Here is a 23,315-nt window from a genome sequence, read left to right as displayed (position 1 = left end):
ACAAATCAAAAAAAAAAAACAATGAAATGAAAACAAAACAAAAAACCCTCCTAAACATGAGCCATTAAAACCCCTCCCTCTCTCCTGGCCCCTCCCTCTCTGCTTCCCACTCCCGCAAAATTGAGTGTCCAGCTTTTTATCTGTTTTGTGTTTGTTTGTTTGATTGCTTGTGTGTTTGTGTGTTTGTTTGTTTGTTTGTTTCAGGCCATGGTTTCTTTGCCTGGCAGTCTTCGGTCGTTGAATGTGTGCATGTTAATGACCTCCTCCGTCTTGACCATGACGGGCGGCTGGGGCTTGTGTTTGAGGCGACGCTGGCACTTGAGGGACACCCGCAGTTCGTCGACCATGGCACTGCAGAAGGAGCGCTGTGGGGGACAGACGAGAGCCATAAGAGGGACACTCCCTCAAAACAAGCCCTACACCCATGCTGCCCCTTTTCCTCTTGTGGGCTTTCCATTTCTATATTGTCCTCCTCCTCTCTCTCTCTCTCTGTCTTTGTCTCTAACCCTTATTTCCTGTGCTTTCCATGGTGTCTCTGCCCTCAAGCAGCCAGCAGGAGAGAGGGAGAGAGAAGAGAGAGAAAGAATGAGAGGGAGGAGAGAGGCAGAGAGGAGAGAGAAAGAAAGATAATGAGAGAGAGGAGAGAGAGGGAGAGAGAGAGAGAGAGAGAGAGAGAGAGAGAGAGGAGAGAGAGAGGATGAAGTGAGAGAGAGACTGGAGGGGGATGTGGAGCACAAAAAAGATGGAGAAGTGGGAAGGACCTTGGCAGTGGAGGGGTAGACTAAATGAGAGGTCAGCAAGGCGAAGGTAAGGAGAAAGAACCCCAGCACACAGCACCTGGGCTCGCCTACAGGAAAGAGCCATGAAATAAACTTTTAAGACTGCCATGGAGAAACACACAAACACACACACACTCACACACACACACACACACACACACACACACACACACACACACACACACACACACACACACACACACACACACAGATATGCATACCCTGCACATACAGACAGGTAAACATCTGGAAACACATGCACAAAAAATGCACATGTATACATAGACATAACCTGTACACCTGCACACCTGCATGAACATGTACATAGATGCACATACAGAAAGGCAAACATATGCACGGACACACACACACACAAACACATACACACACAGTCTCACACTCACACTCACACTCACACTCACACATACACTCAAACTCACACTCACACTCACACACACACACACACACACACACACACACACACACACACACACACACACACACACACATACACGCACACACACACACACTCTCACACTCACACATACACCCCAAGTTAACCCATTTCTCCATGGCAGATTTTGACCCAGCTCGTCCTGCCAGGGCCGTGCAGAGGCATGACTTATTGATGCATATTACATTTCCTCAGCCTCCAATCCTGTATAGCTGCATGGCTAATTAAGCTGCTGCCGCCTCCTCTCCCTCCTTTTCCCCTTACCGAAGACACACACACAAACACACACACATCGAGGCAAGCAGAAATTAGACCCCTATTCTGAGCATCTCAATCAGTGGGGGCAATAACTGTACTTCCAGAAAGCATCTGAGGAAATTACTCACTAATAATTGGGAGATATGGCTTATTATTCAAACACGCAAACTTTGAACCACAAATACAGAAAATGAGAGCTGGCAACTCTTGCCATCTCAGGTCACTATGGCAACATCCAGCAGGCAAACATCCTCACAGAGCAACAAGCCATGTCAGTTTGGATATGATTAAATACGTTGCTGTAATTGTATTTAAACTAACTGGCCGTGTCAGTGTTTGATTTTAGGGCATGCTGAGCACCTCCTTAACTCATTATGCTTTATGAATTAATTAGGAATTAGGTGGAATTAGTTTTAAATTGAAGATGCCAAAGTTAGTACCACACTCAGTTCAAAAATATGTCTATCAGGAAGGAGTTTAAGAAAACAAAACTTTGGCAAAATAAAGCATGATTTGGTTGGTTTAAATCAGACACCAGTGGAAGCTGCAAAAACGAAATGAAAATGCTTATTTCCTCATGTTTGTTCTCTTAAGGTTCCTTTTTTCATCAATAAAAAAGGACCGCAGATACACAGATAATTCACCATTAATGTTTCAGACTCGTGCAGCCCAGATGCATCTGTAAAACTAATCCAGGATGACATGCCCTTTGGAATATGTTATTTACGCATATTAAAACACAGATATGTTGTCTTTGCATAACTAAACATTTCGTATTAAAAACTATTTAGGTGATTTAAGGTATGCAAGAAAATCAACTGACATTACAAATTGCAAAAAGTCACGTTCTCTAACTGACATAATTCCCTCTAACATCTTTCTTTTTCTTTTTTGAAAAGCACATGAAAAGCAGACACTGATCTTCGTGAAACAGAACCTTCTGCTTTGAGCTCCGCTATTGATCTGCCTAGAGAGAGTCAGAAGGCAGTGAGGATGTTGTGCAACTGCCGATACAGCCGATGGGCTATGTGAGCACGCGCTAAGATCACTCGTCCTCCACTACTGTGGAGGAGAAAAGCTACTAACGTCTCAGCCTCCCCTGTGTGTAAAAGGCACCTGATGGACGCAGATGTTTTGCAACACGAAATTATAGGGCGTTGACGAGTCCCAAACATGGCCACAGGCACATTTCAGCAAGACATGAAGGGCTTAAGGACAAAATATTGTAGGTTACAGAAAACGAAAGGATACAAGAAATCTATTTTGAGAGGTGAGGAGAAAAATGTCATGACAGAACAATCACATAAAGGGTGTCGGAGAGCGGTGTTTATAAAATGGTGGATTATTAGATACACTATGGCATGCTAGACAGTGTCACTGATTTCAGCCCTACTGTGATGCTCCATTTAGACTCTGACCCCTACTAACATCAAGCGTAGCACATTTCATGCGAACACCTGCTATTATCATACATAGCTGAGGGTGGAGACGAGTCATTTCCCCTCCGCGAGGCTTGAATGGCAGATGCAGGGTTGGGGGGTGGGGAGGGGAGATGTGTATGAATGGTGCATGAATATGAATAGGGCAGGGATGGGATGAGGGGACCTGCCAGAGTGTGGAGGAATCAATGCAGCAGCACCACACTCCAGCACCAACCTCAGCTCCGCCGCCGACTTTCACAGAACACCACAGGAGATAGTGGAGAGTGCGGATGGGAAAGAAAGAGTGTGTGTATGTGTGTGTGTGTGCATATGCAGTGATGTGTGTGTGTGTGTGTGTGTGTGTGTGTGGTGGAGAGGGGGGGGGTTGAAGAGATGTGCATGCTGGTGCAGATATTGAGTACAATGCAGTTATATTCTCAACACTCTATGAATGTTTTAGATATCTGCTATTTGCGTGTGTGTGTGTGTGTGTGTGTGTGTGTGTGTGCTTTTTTCTAATGAATGCCAGTGTCTATCTGGCAGGAGGGAGCTCTCGTAGAGATAGCAGAGACATTCACAGCAGGGAGGAGCAGGGGCAATCCCACAGAGATGGAGAGGGGCACAGAGAAAGAGGGAGAAAAGACAGGAAGAAAGAAAGAATGGAAGAAAGAAGAGAGGGGCACAGAGGAAGAGGGAGAAAAGACAGGAAGAAAGAAAGAATGAAAGAAAGAAGAGAGGGGCACAGAGGAAGAGGGAGAAAAGAGAAAGAGGTGTAATAAAAGAAAGAAAGGAGAGAGGAAGGCTAAGCAGCCACGGGTGAGAGGAAACAAATGACGCCGATGAGGTGAGCAAACAAAGGAAAGAGAAATCAGGAGCGAGATTCATTACTTTTATTGTTATAATTTTTTTTTTTTACATGGTGAAATAAAGTACACAATTAATCAGTCTTCTCTGGATGGGAAACAAAATGTGCACAAGGTGTGACCAGTGTGTGCAAAAGTGTGTCAGTGAGAGAGACAGAGAAAGAAAGAGAGAGAGAGTATGTCTGACTGTCTCTGTGTGTGCGCGTGTGTATGTGTGTGTGTGTATGTGTGTGTTCACCTGAGAGCATGAGTTTGTGGATAGAGGATGAGAGAAGCCAAGCATGTATCATGAGAGTATGCAAATCGGGCATGATGTCACACAATGCTAACACTGTTTAGCTCAGTTATCCTAGGTGTTTCACAAACATTTATTAAAGTTCACAGGTGTAGCACTTCTGTCTATCCTCATTCTGTATAACAATCTGAGAGAGAACAAAATGTTTAAATTATTATCAAATCATACTTTTTATATGATTATACATGTCTTCAGTATTCAGTAAGCAAATAACATCAACAATTCATGTATAAGAAAAGGATCAGCTTCCATAACACATAAGCAATAGAATTAATCATTCCCACCCTCCCATCCCTGCACCTCCCAAACTAATGTTACAAAATGATGCTAATTATAAAATGCAAATCGCTGGTGGCGCGTGCCGTCAAGCACGACCAACAAAGACGAAGAGAGATGCTCAATATTCCATCACCCCCCCCACCCCACCCCGCGCTGTGGAGTGAAACCAATCCGGCGCTGATGGGAGGACAGTTAAGTTATTGCTCCACATCCCTCTGGCATGATCCAGTCGCTTGTGCCCTGTGACAGCTCTCTGTGCGCCACGCAAGCCAAGTTCCCCGCCGCCCTTTCTCTAGCGTGCCACAGTCGATCTATTCACCCTCCACACGCCAACCCCTGTCCTAAGCTATCTGTTCAAAACTGACAGCACCCATGTGATGGCTTGGCTTCCTGGCGATCAGTTTTGACAAAAAAAGGAAGAAAAAAAAAGAAAAAGGAAAATAAATAGTTCAGAGCTCTGTAACCATGGATAAGATGGGAAGAGGATTGTTGCTATTTAATTTCAAACTTCTCTGTCTCTTTCTTCTCTCTCTCTCTCGCTCTCTCTCTCTCTCTCTCTCTCACTCCCTATGTCTCTCTCTGTTTTTCCTTAACCCTCTATCTCTCTCTCTGGCTTGCCTAAAGTGCTCTCTCTCTGCTGCCTCCCTTTGCGGTGTTCTTTATGTTGCGTATGAAGTCCAGGTAATAAAAAACAGGCCTCATTTTTTCCCCCCGATTGCCGGGCTAACCGGGCTCGCTTGTCAGTGTAATCGTTAACCAAGTGCTGGGCACAGAGCAAGACCCTCGCGACGGGATACTCAGAAACACCAATACCAGGGCTTACGCTGAACAAACAATGAGGGGAGAGAATAAGAAAAAAAAAACACACTTTGAAATCGATGGCAGGGTGCAGGAGAGGACTGCCGAAGTCGGTGCGCACACTGAGACGAGGCTAATCGGGGGTGAGCTGGAGGATTTATCACCGTGCCGTGGGTGAGACCTGTGCTTGGGCCACCAGATGTCCACAGGCACACCGGAGCGGGTAATGACTGTGTGAGCCGCAGGGGAGGCGGAGGAAGTGTACAGAGCTGGCTGGGAATGAGGGAGGGGGTGGTGTGGAGAAGGCTGGAGAAGGGGGAGGGTAGGGTAGGCTGGATTAGGGGTGTGGGGCTGTGACTGTGATGGATGTGAAGTGAAGTGTGCTATGCATGTGTGAATCGTGATCAAGTGAGGAGGCACGCCAAAACCAAGTGCATCTGATCTGGGGTCTGTGAGAGCGGAGGACGTAAGTGTGGAAGTGTGGTGACTGCTACACATGAATCGGACTCTGTAGATGAGCCTATCGCGATACCATTCTTTTCAAAATGCGACATACAGTGTATACTTCTTTTTTAGAGTGATTACAGAAAAAGTTAAAGTGGTGTCACTGTTGGTGCAGATTTAAGCCTTTTCTTTAGAAAGGATTCTGAAACATGTGCAATGGAGCATGGGATCAGTGATCAGCACTTTGTTCTAGTTTCTAAGAATTAATAGATTGATTTACAAAATGTACTAGGCTAATATAGTGTTCATGATTCATTTGCCATTCACACATCACCTCCCATATGAGGCATCCACACATTCATTCATTCATTCTTTCATCCATTCATCCATTCAGCCATCCATCCTCCTCAGTCTCACTGAGTGGTGGGGGGCCTGTGTGAGTGAGGTGAGGGCAGGGCTGTGAGTCTGGACTAGCCAGCGTGTGACAAAATGAACACGGTGGCATCAGTCCAAAGAAAGCAACAACACACACAGGAGACACACACACACACAGCAGACCCAGTAGATGTCAGATAGATTTTCTATACGGCCGACGCTTTTGCCCAGCAGTAATAGACTGCTTCGCAAGATGCTTTCATTCACCAGATGTGCTGTTTGAAGTTTGTGGGCCTACAACGAGTGATGGATTTGTTCCCTTTTGAGTGACCTGATGGGAGGGAAAATCCACTAGAGTCTTATATGAGCCGGGCTGGACTGGCACAGAGGCTGGCTATCTCAAAGCCATTAAACAAAGATGGACTCTCAAGGAAGTTTAGAGAGCAAAACAGTCCTCTACTGATCTACCAGGAGCTACAGTCCCTGGCGAGCCCTAAAACAAAAAGGAAAAAAAATCAAATGAAAGTCATTAAATCACAGGTTGCGCTGTTAAATATACAACTGTCAGTGTCCATGATCTTTATAGTGTTTAGGACTGAATGCCATCAACACCTCCAGAGTTGCTTAATGGCAGTGAAAAGGTGTTAAGGTGCATTAGTGTATCTTTGTTTTTCTTTTTTTGCCTTTAAATGTGAACATTAACATGATGGAGAGTGCTTTCATCAACAGTGTGAGCACCACAGTCATTACAATGATCAAGCACCACTACCGAATGCAAAGTGCTTTCAATGCCTTTAACGAAAAACAAATAAAAAACAAATGAGAGAAAATAAACAGAAGCTTTTAAATCCAGTTGATTTTGACCTCCACTGAAAAATAAAATAAAAAAATAAAACAAAAGTTTCCAACAGAATAAATAAAGACATCAATTAAAACAGAAACATATGTTGTTCCATTTCTTTCATTCACTGAAGTCCTGAAATGTGAAAATGTTGCTTTACCTTTTCAAGTTGTGCGTTTTGTTTGGACTTATACAGAAACTCGCCGACAGCCACGAACACGGAGAGGACGAGGCCGGCGGCGAGCACGATGAAGATGCCACCGATGTTCTGCACGCCCAGGGCGCTGGCCTCCTTGTTCTCCTCCTCTGGGCAACCGTTGCCACGCCACCACTTCTCCTTCATCATGTGGAGCTTCCCCTCCTCCTGCAGCTGCAGGATGGCAATGGTGATCTTGTCCCGGTATGGAGAGCCTGAGGGGTCAAAAATTAGAGGAGCTGTGAGACTGAGCTGTGAGGCTGACCGGTTCAGTTCTACTCAACGTAATATGATTCAGTTCAATTAAACTCAATTAATTTTGACTGGATCTGATTCACTGAGTGACTTTTCTATTCATGTTGCCTCAAAGTTAAAGTTGTTTGGGCTTGGTCACATACTGTACATATTTCATGTGTGTATGTGTGTGGTTTGTTGGGGTTCAGTCAAGTATAGGCGTGGATGCAGAGTGTAGCACGTAAGCGAAGAAACATCCAGACCAGCAGTATTCCCTGTTGAGGTCTTTCTTAAAGGATTTGCACCAAGACTGAGATTAACATGGCAGCTATTGTGTTATCCAACGTGCTCTCACAGCTAGCAGCTAATCCAGATACTTAAAAATATGGTGCTTGAAATGTGTGAACTAATCTTTGGTCTTTGCACTCACTAAATGAAGCTTCAGAGACTCTAAATGCTTATTAAGGGCCTCTTGGAAAAGTTGCAGCGCAGTAAAAAGCACTAATCTTTAAAGGATTCCTTTGAAACTTTACTTTTAGCTACTCAAAGTAGCCTGGAGAGAAAGCGATATAGCAAAACTGTAATTGCATGAAGAAGTGTGCGTGTGGGTGTGTTTGATTGTATATGCATGGCTAGCCCCTCAGGTGTCGAAGAGTGTATTGTAAAACACAGCACCCAGGATGCTACTGATAAAACAGCAATAAAAAAAAAACAATTACATCAGAGGGAATCGCCCTTTCCCCTCCAGTCCTTCTATCTATTCATTTCCAGTCTAATTAAAATGGGCTGCCATGCTTAATCTGCAGTAATGTTTCCTTGTATTCATTGTTTTGTTTGGCTTCATAAAGAAATGCCTTTTCAATCAAGGGGCTTTGAAGTAGGGGGGGTGGGGGGGCTTGTTCTATGCCTCTTTGGGAGTCTGGAGACTCCTGGCAAACTCCCAGCTGAGACCCCCCCCCGCGCAGGTGAATGGGCCCAAGCACACCGCACTCTAGGCACAGATCAAACGCGTCGCAGCAGGGTTTTGATTCACCTCGAAGAGTGTGAGCGAAACGGAGTGGAAAGTCTCTGAAATCTCCTGGACCGTCGTAGTTGCAATCTAGCACTGAGAGTATTACAACATTAATACCATCTGAATAATTCAACCAGGTTTCCTTTTCTCTTTCCACTATTTGCTCATCTGAACACGTGATGTACTGAGGAGAAACCTTGCTGTCATGAGCAATGTGTGGATTTGCAGACTAACAGGTTTGCTTTTTTCATGCCTGAAGGAAAAGTCATAACCCTCGCTATTATATAGGTTCCACTGCGTTGCCATCGCTTGTTCTGATGGCCTCGGCCAGTCGAGCACAACTGACACACACTGCCTTGCCTCTGCCATTCAGTTCGACCCCCTTCCCATACATACACACAAGCATACACACACACACACACATGAGCACACACACATACACACATATGAGCACACACACATTAGCACACACACACAGGCACACGCGCACACACACACGCGCACACATGAGCACACACACACAGTTACACACACACACACACACACACAAACACACACACACACACACACACACACACACACACACACACACACACACACACTTCCCCTGAGTGTCCTGGCTGTTTGTCTGCTGTTGTTGTGGAGGGCAGGTTTAATTGGTTTAAGTCGGTGCAGTCCTTCCACTGTTTCCCAAGGGCGCAGCAGGACCCTCTGAGCGAGGGTACAACCAAAGAGAGCCATGTACTGACAGTGTTTGTCACCATGGTGATACTGCAAAACACATTGATTTTTTTCCCCTTTCCCTTCGGCAAAGTCCATCGAAATGCTTTTTTCTCTTTCATTTAACATTCAAACAACCACTGGCTCGCAACGTATAATTTCACATTATCTCTTAAACATTCCGGCCAAGTATACTGCAAAACAAAAACCAGTCAAAGATTTAAAGATGTCTATTTGTTTACAAATATTTTAGTTTGAAAATCGAATAGGTTCATCTCCTTCGTGAATTCACTGTGTTTAATGATCTGATAAAACAACGTGATGCCATGTTGCTGTTGATTGAATGGTTAATATAGATGGTTATAATAAAACTAGGGTGTTTGTTTTTTAAACATAAAATACTTTTGTTTTATAAATGCCGGAAGTATGAAGCTTGCGCAGTGTGAGCAATTGGTGATGGGGGGGTCTTTTGGCAAATGATAAACAAGCACCTGCAGAAAAATCACAAATGTTTCTGAGAAAAAGGCAGTGAGGTGAAGTCCCATTTTCATTCTCAGCCAACATTTTCACTCATCTCACCTGTACACAGACAGCGAGGATTTAAGCCAATGTATGAATGTTTGGTGGTTCGCTACTGATGAACAGGATATGCAAATGGCAGGGATGAAAATCAGACTGTCACAGCATGGGCACTAATAAGTGGTGCAGCTAAAACCCTCCAACTGAGAAAGAAGAGAAGAATTACGCTGAACGTGGAATAAGGCACATACGACATTGCTGTAATCTGACTGATCAAAGAGGAGTAATGGCAAACAAATCCCTAATGCATTGTCTGCAGACACAACAACAGCATATAAATTCAAATGAGTGCCTAAAATAGAATATATCTTTAACGGCAGGGGATCTCTTATAAATGCATGTGGAGATTTGTTTCACCTGTTGAAACTTGGAAATATCCAACGGGGAGAGAGATGGATCTTCACACATTTTAACAGAACTAAATAAACACTTTCTGTTTTTGTTTCTGCTTAATCCTTTCAGTAGACATCTTTTTTTCCTTCTCTCCCTCCTTCTCTTCCGCTCTTTGTGTCCTCCCTCTTTTTTGTTCTGTCTGCCTGAGCACCATGCAGGTTGTGCTCTCAGAGCTGGATTAATTTCCCCAGAATCCCTTGCAGGCCTGTAAGTAAGAGCGCACTCCATCGTCTCTATCGTCTGTGAGCCTTTGCTAAATCAGCCACCGGGGAACACAGGGAACGGCTACACGCTACTGCACTGACAACCAAGTTTCACACTAGTAATGCACAGTATGATTAATACCATCTAATGAAGCAAAATAAGGATTGATTGTGTGTGTGTGTGTGTGTGTGTGTGTGTGTGTGTGTGTGCGTGCGTGTGTGTGCGAGTGCGAGTGTGTGTGCGTGTGCGTGTGCGTGCGCGTTAGGGCTGCCGCGATTAGTCGATGTGGTCGACGGTAAAAATACGTCGGCATCAATAATTTAAGTCGATTCATCTTTTTTTTATTTTATGAATTTACCTTTTCAATTTCTAAAACGCTTCAGTTCAGTATAACGAATGTGCGTCTTCGGTATCACTACGTAATTGCTGCGTGCCTGACGTGAGTCTTTTTTGGCATCAGTCATTGGTCGCCTTCAGTCAACGCTTCAGCTTTTGAAAAATCATGTCAGCAGCAGCGGAGTCCGACCATAGACATGAATAGATACATGTCTATGAGTCCGACTCGGTGGGGAAAGAGACGGAATCTACACGTTTCCAAAGACCAAAGGCGTCAAAAGTATGGGAGTTTTTCAAACAAGCACCTAACAAAAGGGTGGTTTGTGCACTCTGCAAAGTGTCGATGGCTTATAACAGCAGCACCACCGCTATGCGCGAACACCTCAAACGAAAACATACAGGCGACGTTGTGGACGATGGACCGCCAGAAAAGCCACCGTAGTATAGGCTAGGTGCACGAAAATGCTCAGTGTGGGCTGTTTGTTTCCTGTTTAGCCAGGTGTATTTGAACCTTCCGCTATTCTGAATGTAATTAGCGTCTAACATGCCACTATTCTGAATGTAATTGGTGTCTACACGTCCTTCTTTATCGTAACGCTGATTCACTAGGTGCAACACCCAACCAGGTCCGTGTAGACGCTAATTACATTCAGAATAGCGGCAGGTTCAAATACACCTGGGTAAACAGGAAACAAACAGTCCACACTGAGCATTTTCGTGCACCTAGCCTATTGTCTATTCATGTTTATTAAATTGCCGTAAGTTTAAATATATTTTGTCATTGTAGCTGCTAAATACACGCATTATTAAAGCCATGAAGTTTTCTGCCTGCGACCTTAGAATTTCCATTGAATACGTTTTTACGTTTTAAATAACAGAAAATGTGTAGGCTTGATCTGGGCTTATTCTTCGTTGATTGACGGTGCCAGTGTTCGTGCTTGTTGAGAATGTACTGTATCGAAATATTTTATTTCTGCCATTATTTGAAGCACATTTGTGTGGGGGATGCCTTTAATACAATAGAGGTTTAATCGAAAGAACATTTCTTTTGGAGTTGTGCTGCTGACTTATAACAAGTCCTCTTATTTATTTATTTTATCATGTTGGGAGTTGCTAGTTTAAACTTGCAGTTTTGCACTTTAATATGTCAGCCTTTGTTTACATTTTGTTTTGTGCTGCATTATGTAAAAATAAAATGAATGAACTGAGCTGAAATGGTGAATTATTATTATAAAAAAAATTTTGGGAGGAAAATTAATCGTTTAGATTAATCGACTTATCGATAAAATAGTCTATAGATTAATCGATAGAAAAATAGTCGTTAGTGGCAGCCCTAGTGCGCGTGTGCGTGTGCGTGTGCAAGTGTGAGTGTGTGTGCGCGTGCGTGTGCATGTGTGTGTGTGTGTGTGAGAGTGTGTGAGTGTGTGTGTGTGTGTGTGTGTGTGTGTGTGTGAGTATGAGTGTGTGTGTGTGTGTGTGTGATTGTGTGTGTGTGTGTGTGTGTGTGTGTGTGAGTGAGTGCGTGTGAGTGTGTGCTGTAGGGGGAGGGCAGGGACCCTGGAGATATGCAGAGAGGAGGTTTCTGGGGTTTACTCACAGGCTACCAGCATGTGTTGCACACAAAAAACAGACCTGTGACAGATGTTGGATGACATAGATCTGTACATGGCTCCACTTAATGACCCCCCACAGGACTATAAGCAGCCCACTACCACACCACGCCACACCACACCACACCACGCCACACCACACCACATCACACATATGCACTAACCACCGACTAGAGGCCTCTCATATTTATGCCACAACTTACAACACCTGCACCATGTTCACGGTAATGGGAACTATATAGCTGAATGTGTTGATTTTATGTCAGCATTCAAGCCCAGTTTTGCAGGGACAGAGAGGGTCCAAGAGGGCTTTTTAGGACCCTTGCCTTCTGTACAAACAACTACCTTGCAACCAAACATGGCATTGTTTACCTTAGTTGAGTTCATTATTTGGCCATTTGTTAACTGTGACCACCTGCAATGAGGATTACGTTTGAAGTTTGAGCTCACCTTCAGTCGTGCTTTTTATCCAGCGCCTGGTTTTAAAAAGAATAACTTTAATAATGGAATGATAAAAACCACCCTGAGAAACAGAGACATCTCCGCTGCTCCCCAGTATTAAGTGAAAATGATACATCCTCCTTATTTCGTTTTTCTGTCTTCAGTCTCAGGGGGATGCTCACAGTAGTTGGTTCTTTGTTTACTTTCCCTGACTTGCAATCGAGTGCACAGACACACAGACACACAGACACACACACACACACACACAGACAGACACACACACACACACACACACACACACACACACACACACACACGCAAACACACACACACACACAGATGCAGATGCAGACACACACACAGAGCCATACTTTCTCTTTCTCCCATACACACATGTGCACGCACACAAACACAAACACACACACACACACGTCGGGTGGCAGTTTATTCACTAAGTAAACCTTCAGAGTCTTTTTTATCAGCATCCTTCTCAGCTGATGCAGGGCTGGGCCGCAGGCTGAGGAACAGCTGGAGCACCAGGGAGCGATGGCCATCTCCCACACACAGCACTGCCAACAGGGACTCGGGCGAGCTGCAACATCACAGTCCAGATATTAATGCTGCCTGACAACTAGTCTCTGTTGAAGTCAATGAGATATATGCTAACTGGATCACTGCGTGTGGGGAATACGGCCTGCGTATGGTAACAGCGACTAAAAGGGTAGGATTAGCAATTTAAATGCCTTGTTCTGGGCTGTCTGTGAATGGTCCACTAGGGAGTGATAATGCTAAACATCCCTTTTCAGCATGGCCAGGGTGTGCTCCTAAGTGTGTGTGTGTGTCTATGTGTGGGTGTGAGTGTGTGTACGTGTGTGTGTGTGTTTATGTGTATGTGTGTGTGTGTGTGTGTGTGTGTATGTGTGTGTTTGTGTGTGTGTGTGTGTGTGTGTGTGTGTGTGTGTGTGTGTGTGTGTGTGTGTGTGTGTGTGTTCACGTGTACTTCTGCACGTCTGTGCTATGAGCTCCCAGGGCACACGCTAGACATGCAGCACACCACACAGAAAGCAGCAGTGGTGTTCGGGGGACATGCTCGTCCAGCCCGCCCTGGCTTGGCTGCAGTGCTGGGGCTATGCTGCTGGCATGAGCTGAGCTGCCGCTGTATTAAACTGTGCCGTGAAATGGTGTGGCTAATGTCACCGTGGCCGGATTTATCCTAGAGAATGGCACGCTGAGCAAATCTCAGCCTTAATTAAACACACACACACACACACACACACACACACACACACACACTCACACACACACACACACACAAACACACTGTATATACACACCTACAGACACGCATACACAAACATAAGAGCAGCTCACTCACACAGAAAGGAGATGAATCACCTTACAGATTATACCTCCCACACACACACACAAACACACACACACACACACACACACACACACACACACACACACACACACACACACACACACACACACACACGCAGGTTAAAATTTTGTAACTGCTAATATGTTCCCTCTCTACTCCTGCAAGGACAAACACTAATGCTTATTTTGTCTATTTCTATAATCTCTCTCTCTCTCTGAAACTTCCTCTGTCTCCTCCCCATTGCTACCAGCATATTAGATTTATATTTAAAGATGATAAATAGAGTCCAAGCTAAGAGCACAACCCTGAACAATTAGCCTTCTAACCAGGTGAATTGTTAAATCACAGTAAATATCAAGATGAATTTCAAATGGTTATCTTTATTCCACTGTTGCTTAGTGATGTTGATGTGAATTAATGTAAGTGAGTAATGTTATTGACTGTGTTGCAATGTTGCAACCATTTTTACCCTCAAAACTCACTGATTTGTGTGAAAATCCAGCTAAATGTATATTATGTTTAGGATTGACATTGTTCCGTGTCCTCTGACATGCGAGTGTATATATGCTGCTAATTCAAACATTGTCCTTCCTGCAATCCAGATTTGGAGGTTATCTCTTTCCTTCTATTGTTCCCTCTTCCATCCTACACTTTAAGATAAGAGTCCTCCTCTCTAATGATCAGAACTAAGCAGCTGCCCCAAAATGTTTGGCCTGCCTCGCTGTCAATCACCTCTCTCATTTACATGGCAGTGGCTGATGACAGAGACTGCCTCTGCAGAGATGGCCGAGAAAGGCCTTTGAAACTCACATCAAGGTGCTTCTTCAAACATTCAGACATTTGTTGTCTTCAAAGTGAAGGCACTTGGGATTCAGAGTGAAATCATTGGATTCTGCACAAGAGAAGGCCATCCAGAGAAAATATAGATTAATATGCCATGCTTTAAGTCGTCGAGAGAAGATGTAGATTCACACGCCATGATTTACTGTAGGAAGACGAGCTGCCATTGTTTTTTAGTTTAGTTTTTTTGGCCACATTTGTCTTGTAAAGTAAAGAAAATAAAAAAGACATTTTAATGAATGTTATTTGGAGAGCGGTCACTTTGAGGTGGTATCACATCAAATAAATGAGCTCCCTCAATAACCCAGCTGTCGCTGGAGTCCATCTGCTACAGAAATGGACCTGATGTAACATACTTACACCAGATCTTATTTTAACCTCTTTTTCTGTCTTCCTGTCATCCGACAGCCCACTCATACACCAGATCAGGCCCTTGCCAGAGGATGAGGCTATCAGTCTGTTTGCTGCTGCTGCTGCTAGCGGAGCTTGGGTGTTTGTTCAAATGAGTTGGGTTTACTTAGGAAAATGAAAAGATGACTAAGTGTGCTGTACAACCATGAAGAATGGCACATTGACCTAGAACACATGGCTGTGCTTCAGATAACACAAGCTGTATACTGTTGAAGAACTGTTGTCTACCCCATGAGAAAGAAAACATGGGAGCTCTAATTCCATCACTTAAAAAAAAGGAAGGAGACATAAAAAAGACAACAAAAAAGATGATCTCAGCCTTAGCATGGGGTCATTGTTTTTTAAATGTCTCCTGGCGATGCCACAATACACTTTCTCGCTCTTTCTTCCTCTCTCTCTCTTTCTCCCTCATTTTCCCTCTTTCTTTTTCTGAAAACTCAGGTACTTAGAGGAGACTTTTCCTCCCTGCGTGGCGTGTGCAGCTGACACAGCCAGGGGCCGCCTGTACAACAGGATTAAGACAATCTGCCGCTGAGCCCCGTAATCAGATCCCCCTCCTCCTCAGCCTCCTCCTCTTGGGAGTGGGAGCACCGCATTGCACAGCACCGCCGTGCTTTTCATTCATTTATTTGTTTTATATATTCATCTATTTTTCCCCTTGTTCACCCTGGGGGCTCTCTCTCTCTCTCTCTTTGTCTCTCTCCCTTCATCTCACCCTCCCGCTCTCTCGCTCTCGCTCTCTGTCTCTCTCTCTCTCTCTATCTCTCTCCCTCCCTGTCTCTGTCTGTCTTTCTCTCTCTCTCTCTCTCTCTCTCTCTCTCTCTCTCTCTCTCTCTCTCAAAAACATCCAGTGAGCAAGAGCAGGAGGTGGTGTATTACTCACTGAGGTGTAAGCCCTTATAAGTTAACCCTCCACTGTGGCGTTACCAAGTCATTTGTCATAAATGAGAACAAAGCCATACAGCATCTGCATATTAACTCTGTGAACAGAGGCTTTCTGTGAACATTTCAAACTGGGGTCTTTTACTCATGTATGAAAAGGAACGAAGTCCATACAAAAAAGACCTTTAAAAAAATTGGGGAAAATGAATTGCTGTTTCTGTGTATGATGTAAGAGTTTGAAGAAAGGAGAGTTCATTGTGAGCTGAAAGTATTTTTGAGCTGACACAATATACATCTTTTCAGAACAAGCCTTTAAGTAATACCTATGTAATAACCATGTTATTGAGAAAGACACCACTACCTTAATGTTGCATTGCATATTCTAACATCACGGAAGATCTAGCAATTCCAATGCATGAAAATAGACCAAGACGACTTACGGCCAAAAAGGCAACACTAAACTGACTAAGCAATGCAGGTGATTGGAACAGGGGCATTGATTATATAATTTACTTTGGTAATCATTAATTCAGGATTATACCACGGCTCGTTTGAATTCCCTATTGTGATGTGTTCTTTAGAAATTGTCAATTCAATTCACTTTTCATATTTGCACACCTATGAAGTAGTCCCAAGTAGTTCCTCCACTGTGCATTGAGGTCCTCTTCGTCCTAACCGGCGCACTATACATTATTCCTCACATATCAATAAACTCTCCCTTTGTGACAAAGTTGCAAATAAGTGGACTGGCAGAAGTGCAGATAGCAACATGATCCGTATGTCTGAAATAGGTTTTAGTATCGTTACACTACATTTGGGCGAAGGATCACAGTGATTTACGAAGCTAAGGCTCAACAGAATGCTAGGATGTGCCAGCTTGGCAACGAGAGATATGGAACTAACGACTGGGCTTTGGCCATAGCAACCATCCATTTAGAACGAGTAACGGCAGTTTATCCTGTTAAGGGCTGTCCACACTGCCAACAATAACTATAATGACAACTGTAAAAATATCAGCATCCACACTGACCGACTGTAGGAAAAACCTCTCAGAAATATAATTAATGTTTTAATGTGATGCTGCTAAAAATTGGATGGATTCTGATTGGCAGTTTTTTTCTCATTCACACAGTCACTCTGAAAGAGATGCCCACTGATATATTTCTTCATGTTGTTATTGCTACAAATCGTGGCGTGCACATCGCCAATGTTATGAGTTAGAGTGGTATTGGATTTACAGTTATTAGGTTAAGAAAAGACTTTTAAGAGTTCTACAAGCAAGTCAGTTTTAGCAATCAAAAAGTGGAAATTATGTTTGTAAATTAATCTAACGCAAGTGTGGCACATCGCATTACTACCTTGGAAGTGCATTATTTTCTGCTAATGGTGCCAAACAGCATGTCGTCCATTATCCCTTACTTATTGATCGGAGACGTAAGTGCGACAGTCCACTGTCACAGTGAAAGCAATTACACCAAAATGGTATTTGGCATTTAGTGTCACAATCCTTAGGAAATATAATGTCCTTATAACATAGTTATAAACAAGTTTATTTTCCATGACACCATAACATATCATATTGTGTATCAAAAGTGCTTTGTTTTTTGGGGTTCCCCTCTTATTTATCTTTTTTCATGTGGTAGCAATTTCCTAATTACATAAATATCCTTCAAAGTACGTGTTATGATAAATATTGTCTACTAGATCACTGAATTGAGCAAAAGCTTGTTTAAATGTACGTACCCATGGGGGTGCCCACTCCATAGGCCTTGGAGTCGATGAGGCCTCCGATCTGCGTGAGGTTGCAGTTGCGCTGCGTGGCAAACTCGATGGTGGTGGACTCCATGAGGAAGGCGTAGTCGGATGTGAGCACGCGGTGGATGCCCTCCTCCATGCTCTTCACCATCACCGTGTGCCGCCGGCTGCTCATGAACTCCCACATCTTGTCGTATGTGGAGATCTTGGTTTTCTGGGGTGATGAGGTAGACAGCAATGAGACAGCATGAAGCAGACAACTTATACACCAGTAGTTCCCAAAGGGTGGGGCGGGCCCCCCAGGGGGTGGGGGTTGGGGGGGGTGGGTGCAGATTAAGGGGGGAACATTGAATGACAACCCTAAATAACCTCCTACAGGTCAAATTAAGTGTGGCAGTGCTCTTACAGCTACAGAATTTGCTGAAGAGTTTATAGGCCACTTTGTACTTATACATTATGCTCAAGGCCTACTGTTTAGCCTACATGTTGTAAGGTATAGCCAGTCTAATTATTAACACAACAGACATGTGCCTAACATGACCCAATCCAAAGAGTGGAACAATATGAAACAACAATGAAACCATATTTGATCCGGACAGATTTTTATACCCTAACACTGCATGAAATGTGGGATTTACGACAGTATTCGACCCTGTGTATTGCCGTAGAAGCCCACATTGGTGTGAAAGCCCCCCCACCCCTTCCCTTGACCAGGCCTAGGTTTTGTTATGTTAATTTAATTGACCTGGATTGAAAACAACCCCCCCCCCCTCCCCCCGCTAGGGGAGGCACCCCGTCACTGCTTCACTGATTTAAAAAACCTGAAAGTCACAGGTTCGATCCCTACTAGTGGCAACCATGGCCCAAGTTGCTTAACGACTGTTAACGACTCTTAATGACTGTTATCAGAGTAAGCCTGACTCTGTATAATTACATGCCAGAAACGAATCTCAAGAACATTAAGGTGAAATAATAATATATAAGTTAGGAACATTACACATAGCCTAAGTTCAAACTTTTAAACACATACCACCATAAACATGTGAGATAATTCGACAAGAGACATTGAAAGACAGCTAACTCACTGCTTCGTCAAATAAGAGAGATCAACTATATATATATCTGGAAACCACTTACAGATTCCGATTAGCTAAATTTGCGTCTGGATGGAAAGGTGTTATCTTTCCCCATCCCACCCATGCTAAGCCATTTCTAGCATAACATGCGATCAACCGTGGAAAACAGAAGGCAGGCGATTTTTTTTATCAGTTCTCACGACGTCTCATCTTTGCTCGTTGAATGTCCAGTGGTGTAGTCCAGTGTATACGCAGGTATACGGAGTATACCCACTTATTTTTCAGTCAGCATTGGGTATACCCACTTCTCAAAACAGGGTGTTTATCCTGTGCTGTATGAATAAATAAAAAGTATACCCACTTCTCCAGGGACCACTACCACTGTGAATGTCGATTTGTAATGGTATGGTGTTATTAAAACTTACTACGTGTAAAAAAGACTAGAAATTGAACGTTTATTATTCGAGTCTAAAGTTTCTAATGTTGCCTTGGGCGCCTTTACGTGAACATAATTAAAACGTCACATAAGTCCACTAAACAATTCCCAATTCGCACGCTCCAGTAACAGAAGAGAAATACGCCAGAGGAGGGAGGAATGATAAACCAGGTACTTGGTCGCACCGACGAGCTTGATCCTTACCAGCAACGTGGCTAAGCGGTTAGACACAGGTATACAATACCATTAACCTGAAGAGGGCAGGTTCGAAGCTCGCGTAGCTCGTGCAAGATTTCAAAATCTACCTCAGAAGACACAGGATAGATATTCACGAGTGGCAAACATGTCCCAAGTTGCGAAATGACTATCTCAATATCAGAGTAAGCCCGACTCTGTATAATTACATGCCAAAAGTGAATCTCAAGAACATTACAGAGAGGAAGCTCGGGAATACAAGTGGAACAGCCTCCAAAGTACATTGCAACCCTCGAACTCTGAAAATGAAAGGCAAAGCAAAGCAAGAATCGTGACATCCATGGAATCAAAACCCTAAAGGCAGAACTCTGAAAACGGAAGGTGAATCAAGAAATGTGATAACCCCGGACCAAAACCCTAAAGACAGAATATTAAATTTGAATTTCGTTTTTATGGGGCAATAGCTGTAAATGGGAGGGGATACATTTTGTAAGTTGAAAGCTGACCTTTAGACAGAATCTAATACCGTCTCATCACAAGACATTTTAATTCAATTCCTTGTCGTTTTCAACCAATGGCTGCAGCAGGGTGTGTGTGGCTAGACTGCTGACAGTCAATATGCTAATAAGAGCATTTCGCACCTCTGTCAGCGGGAGGTGAGAATGCTAAACACATTGGCCCCCCTCCCCTCGCAGGTTCCTTCCCGGGAAATTCCGTCAGTATGCGGCAGACAGATATTTCGGGGGAATGTCCGCGATCAGCCAGGAATGGTGATCATTCGCGGCTGTATCACAGCGTATACGGGCCCGATAATCTTGCTTTTCGTGCAGTGTAATCTTATATACAAATGAAGGATTGTATACACTAAGGAATATGTAAATTAACGTATTATGTTTATTTATACAGTGCACGGAAAGTAGGAAGACCTTAATGGATATTTAAAAAAGAGATCTGTGTAATAAATGGATATAGTCACAACCAAATTCACATCATTAATTAACCTGGCAGGCTTCCTCTGGGGTTCCTGCATGCAAATTCTGATTGAATGCAGAGATTCTGGTTTTACAGAATGATAGAAAGAGAGATTTGAGAAAAGAGAGGAAGTATGTGCTCGAAGAACATGGATCTCATCCACCAAGAACACCATAAAGAAAGATAAAGGATAATCGCAAGACCGACGAGACCTCCAATATTCTGTTGTCTTTAGCGGTATAACGGCCATAATCCACTGCTATGCATTTCCATTGTTACAGTACAATTTACACCAGTTTTACTGCTTACGCTAGCTTTAGTCACTTGGGTTTAGCAGGTGAGTTAGACCCCCAGTACAAGAAGCACAGGCACTCTTTTACCCTCGGGAATATGAAAAAGGAACTGTTGCATCCACTCGTCCTGAAGGCTATTACAAAAACATCATTGATTCAAATCTCCTCAGGGGATATTTGCATGTACACTTTTGTCAGCCTTGCTGCACTCCCTTGAGACCTGAAGTTACACTTGAGGAGTTATAAATGAGCCCATAAGTCTGGGCAATAAAAGGTACCACTCGATCTCCGCTTGTACAGAGGAATTTAGTTTCTGTGTTGATGGGAAACCATCTGTAGTTTGCAGAGCTGAGCAAAGACTGCAAATTAAATCTACACTGACATAAATCTGCTTACTGGCTCAGGAAGCGGCAGACACCCACCAGCGGCAGACAGACACAAGCAAGCGAGTAAACAAATGCTTAAAAATCGAAACCGGGGAGTGGGAGAAAAGTTTACTTTAAATGCAAGATGAGCTTGGTGTGTGTGCCGAAGCATGCAAAATGATTTACATGCAATTACTTTTTTAAATGCCATAAGCAAACATGTCATTAATTTCTCCTAAACAGAGCTCTCGTCTTTCCCAGGATGTCTCATTATCAGGGGTTAAGGCAACGCTGACACAAACCAAAGCCTGGAGGAAGGAAGGGGGCTGGGGGTTAACAAAAGATACAGGCTCAAGTGAACACATTTGCAGATTTATGAGAGATATGAAAATAAATATACCATGATGGATTATTAAAAGAAAATATTGTAAATGAATGGGCGCCATGCCATGACTGACAGGTTAAGACTATCACACAACCAGAGAAAAAGATTTATTTCTTGAGCTGTTCTTTTAGATTATGCTTACCATTTCCTGACTAATAATTTAGTGAAATATTAAGGCTGGTGTTCTGATTTAATGTAACAAAAAAACACTAGTTGTAATGTCAGATTAGCTATCTCAAATTTCTGATTTCTGTTAAAAAAATGTATGTTCTTCTGTCTTTCAGTTATCCGGACTGAACAGATTTGATTATGTTTCCCGAAAATAAAACGGCAGCTTTAGTTTTCAAATCATGCATGATAGTGATAGAGCTATCATCAAGGCAAAGATACCCCGCAATTTAAAAGACTAGAGGTGCATTTATTTTGCAGGGGCCATTTTTCGAAGGCATTTGGAACCCAATTAAGTCACATCTTCAAGGTCCCGTCTGCCATTATTGTGTGTAATGACTTTCTGCGGTGGGTCGATATTTTAGATCAACCGGGTGATTTGCGAAGTGCCTATCAGAATCTCTCCGTCACCCTTGACAAATCAGGCGATTGAGCATGCAGACTAGAGAGTGCTGATAAGGCAGAGGAGGAGAGGAGCCCCCCCTCCCTCTCAAAGATGGGGGGGGGGGGGTGGTGGTGGCTAGAAAGAGATAACACCCACCCCACACACACACACACACTCACCACCCCTCCATCTCCACTGCCCGGTAATGCTTGTCAGATCTAATACAGACACGTAAATCCAAGAGATAACCACCTAAAACCTAAAGTCAGCACAGAGGTAGTCACATAGAACATACGGCCATAAACATTCCACAGTCCACCCCAATATGGGGATAACTCCTACAAATTGCAAGTCAATCGTGAATGACTGAAAATAAGCATTTGTGGCATGATGCAAGCCGCTGTAATATTAAAGCCAGCTCCAAATCTGAGAAGTGGCACAGGGCACAGAGACATTTCAAACACACTTGCATGGTTTCAGCGAATTATGTGAATTCACAAAAGTAATGTTTATCTAATGTCATGCTTTATCTTAAAACATCCTAACAATTCTTGTGTTGAGGATTTACTCCTTTCTGAGGTTTCTTTTTCCTGTTGCGGTCTGTGTGGCTATCCCTCTGATGTATTCCGCTCTGCGCCATGTTTGGTCCAATTCATCTCTTCTGTGTTCTGCCGTTTTTATCTTGGTGCCGTTCATTTCAGCTTCAGCACTTCCGACTGCTTGGGAAAAACTTGCACATCGAACCTCAAACCCTGACAATCCCTTGTAGACATGACAAGGCTTAAAGTTTTACCAAGCCCTTCACCAGACCCCCCCCCCACCACCACCTCCCACCATACACCTACACACAGACATACACAGATTCTCCATCTCTCTCTCATCCTCATATAAACACAGATGCACACCCACCCACAACAAATTTTCTTTTATGCCATCACAAGTTGCTATCTTACCAACTTTGTTGCAAAACCACAATTTTGTTGCCAGGCTGAAACTTCATGTGTCAGTCTGAGGGATATAGCGGCTGATTAAAACCAGCACACCTTGTGCTGAAGTGGCCAGAGATTAGCACAGCCACATTCTACATGAATTAACATTACATACAATTACATGAGTTAGAATTCTACATTCTAACCCTACTCATTTGTTACGCACCACAAACTCATCTGCCACACACTTAGCAAACAACACAGTCTGTCGTGAGTCCCAATCAAGTGACAGAAGGGGACGCCAGAG

At 43.5% G+C, this 23,315-nt stretch overlaps 1 protein-coding gene across 1 annotated transcript in view; it reads right to left on the bottom strand.

The window, feature by feature from the left end:
- Positions 1–200: 200 nt before the first annotated feature.
- The window catches only part of grik2 (glutamate receptor, ionotropic, kainate 2), a gene marked incomplete at both ends in the record, with an annotated part of 157,514 nt that continues 134,399 nt past the window's right edge, over positions 201–23,315 (bottom strand). The window contains 3 exons of the mRNA XM_080857505.1: positions 201–365; positions 6,968–7,218; positions 17,793–18,018. Of these exons, the coding sequence (XP_080713631.1) occupies positions 201–365; positions 6,968–7,218; positions 17,793–18,018 (642 nt within the window). The remainder of the gene's footprint in view (positions 366–6,967; positions 7,219–17,792; positions 18,019–23,315) is intronic.

The sequence above is a fragment of the Sprattus sprattus genome (assembly GCF_963457725.1).
Source record: "Sprattus sprattus genome assembly, chromosome: 19".
Taxonomy (NCBI): Eukaryota; Metazoa; Chordata; class Actinopteri; order Clupeiformes; family Clupeidae; genus Sprattus; species Sprattus sprattus.
The sequence above is the reverse complement of the archived record's forward strand: the minus strand, read 5'-3'. Positions and strand labels throughout refer to the sequence as shown.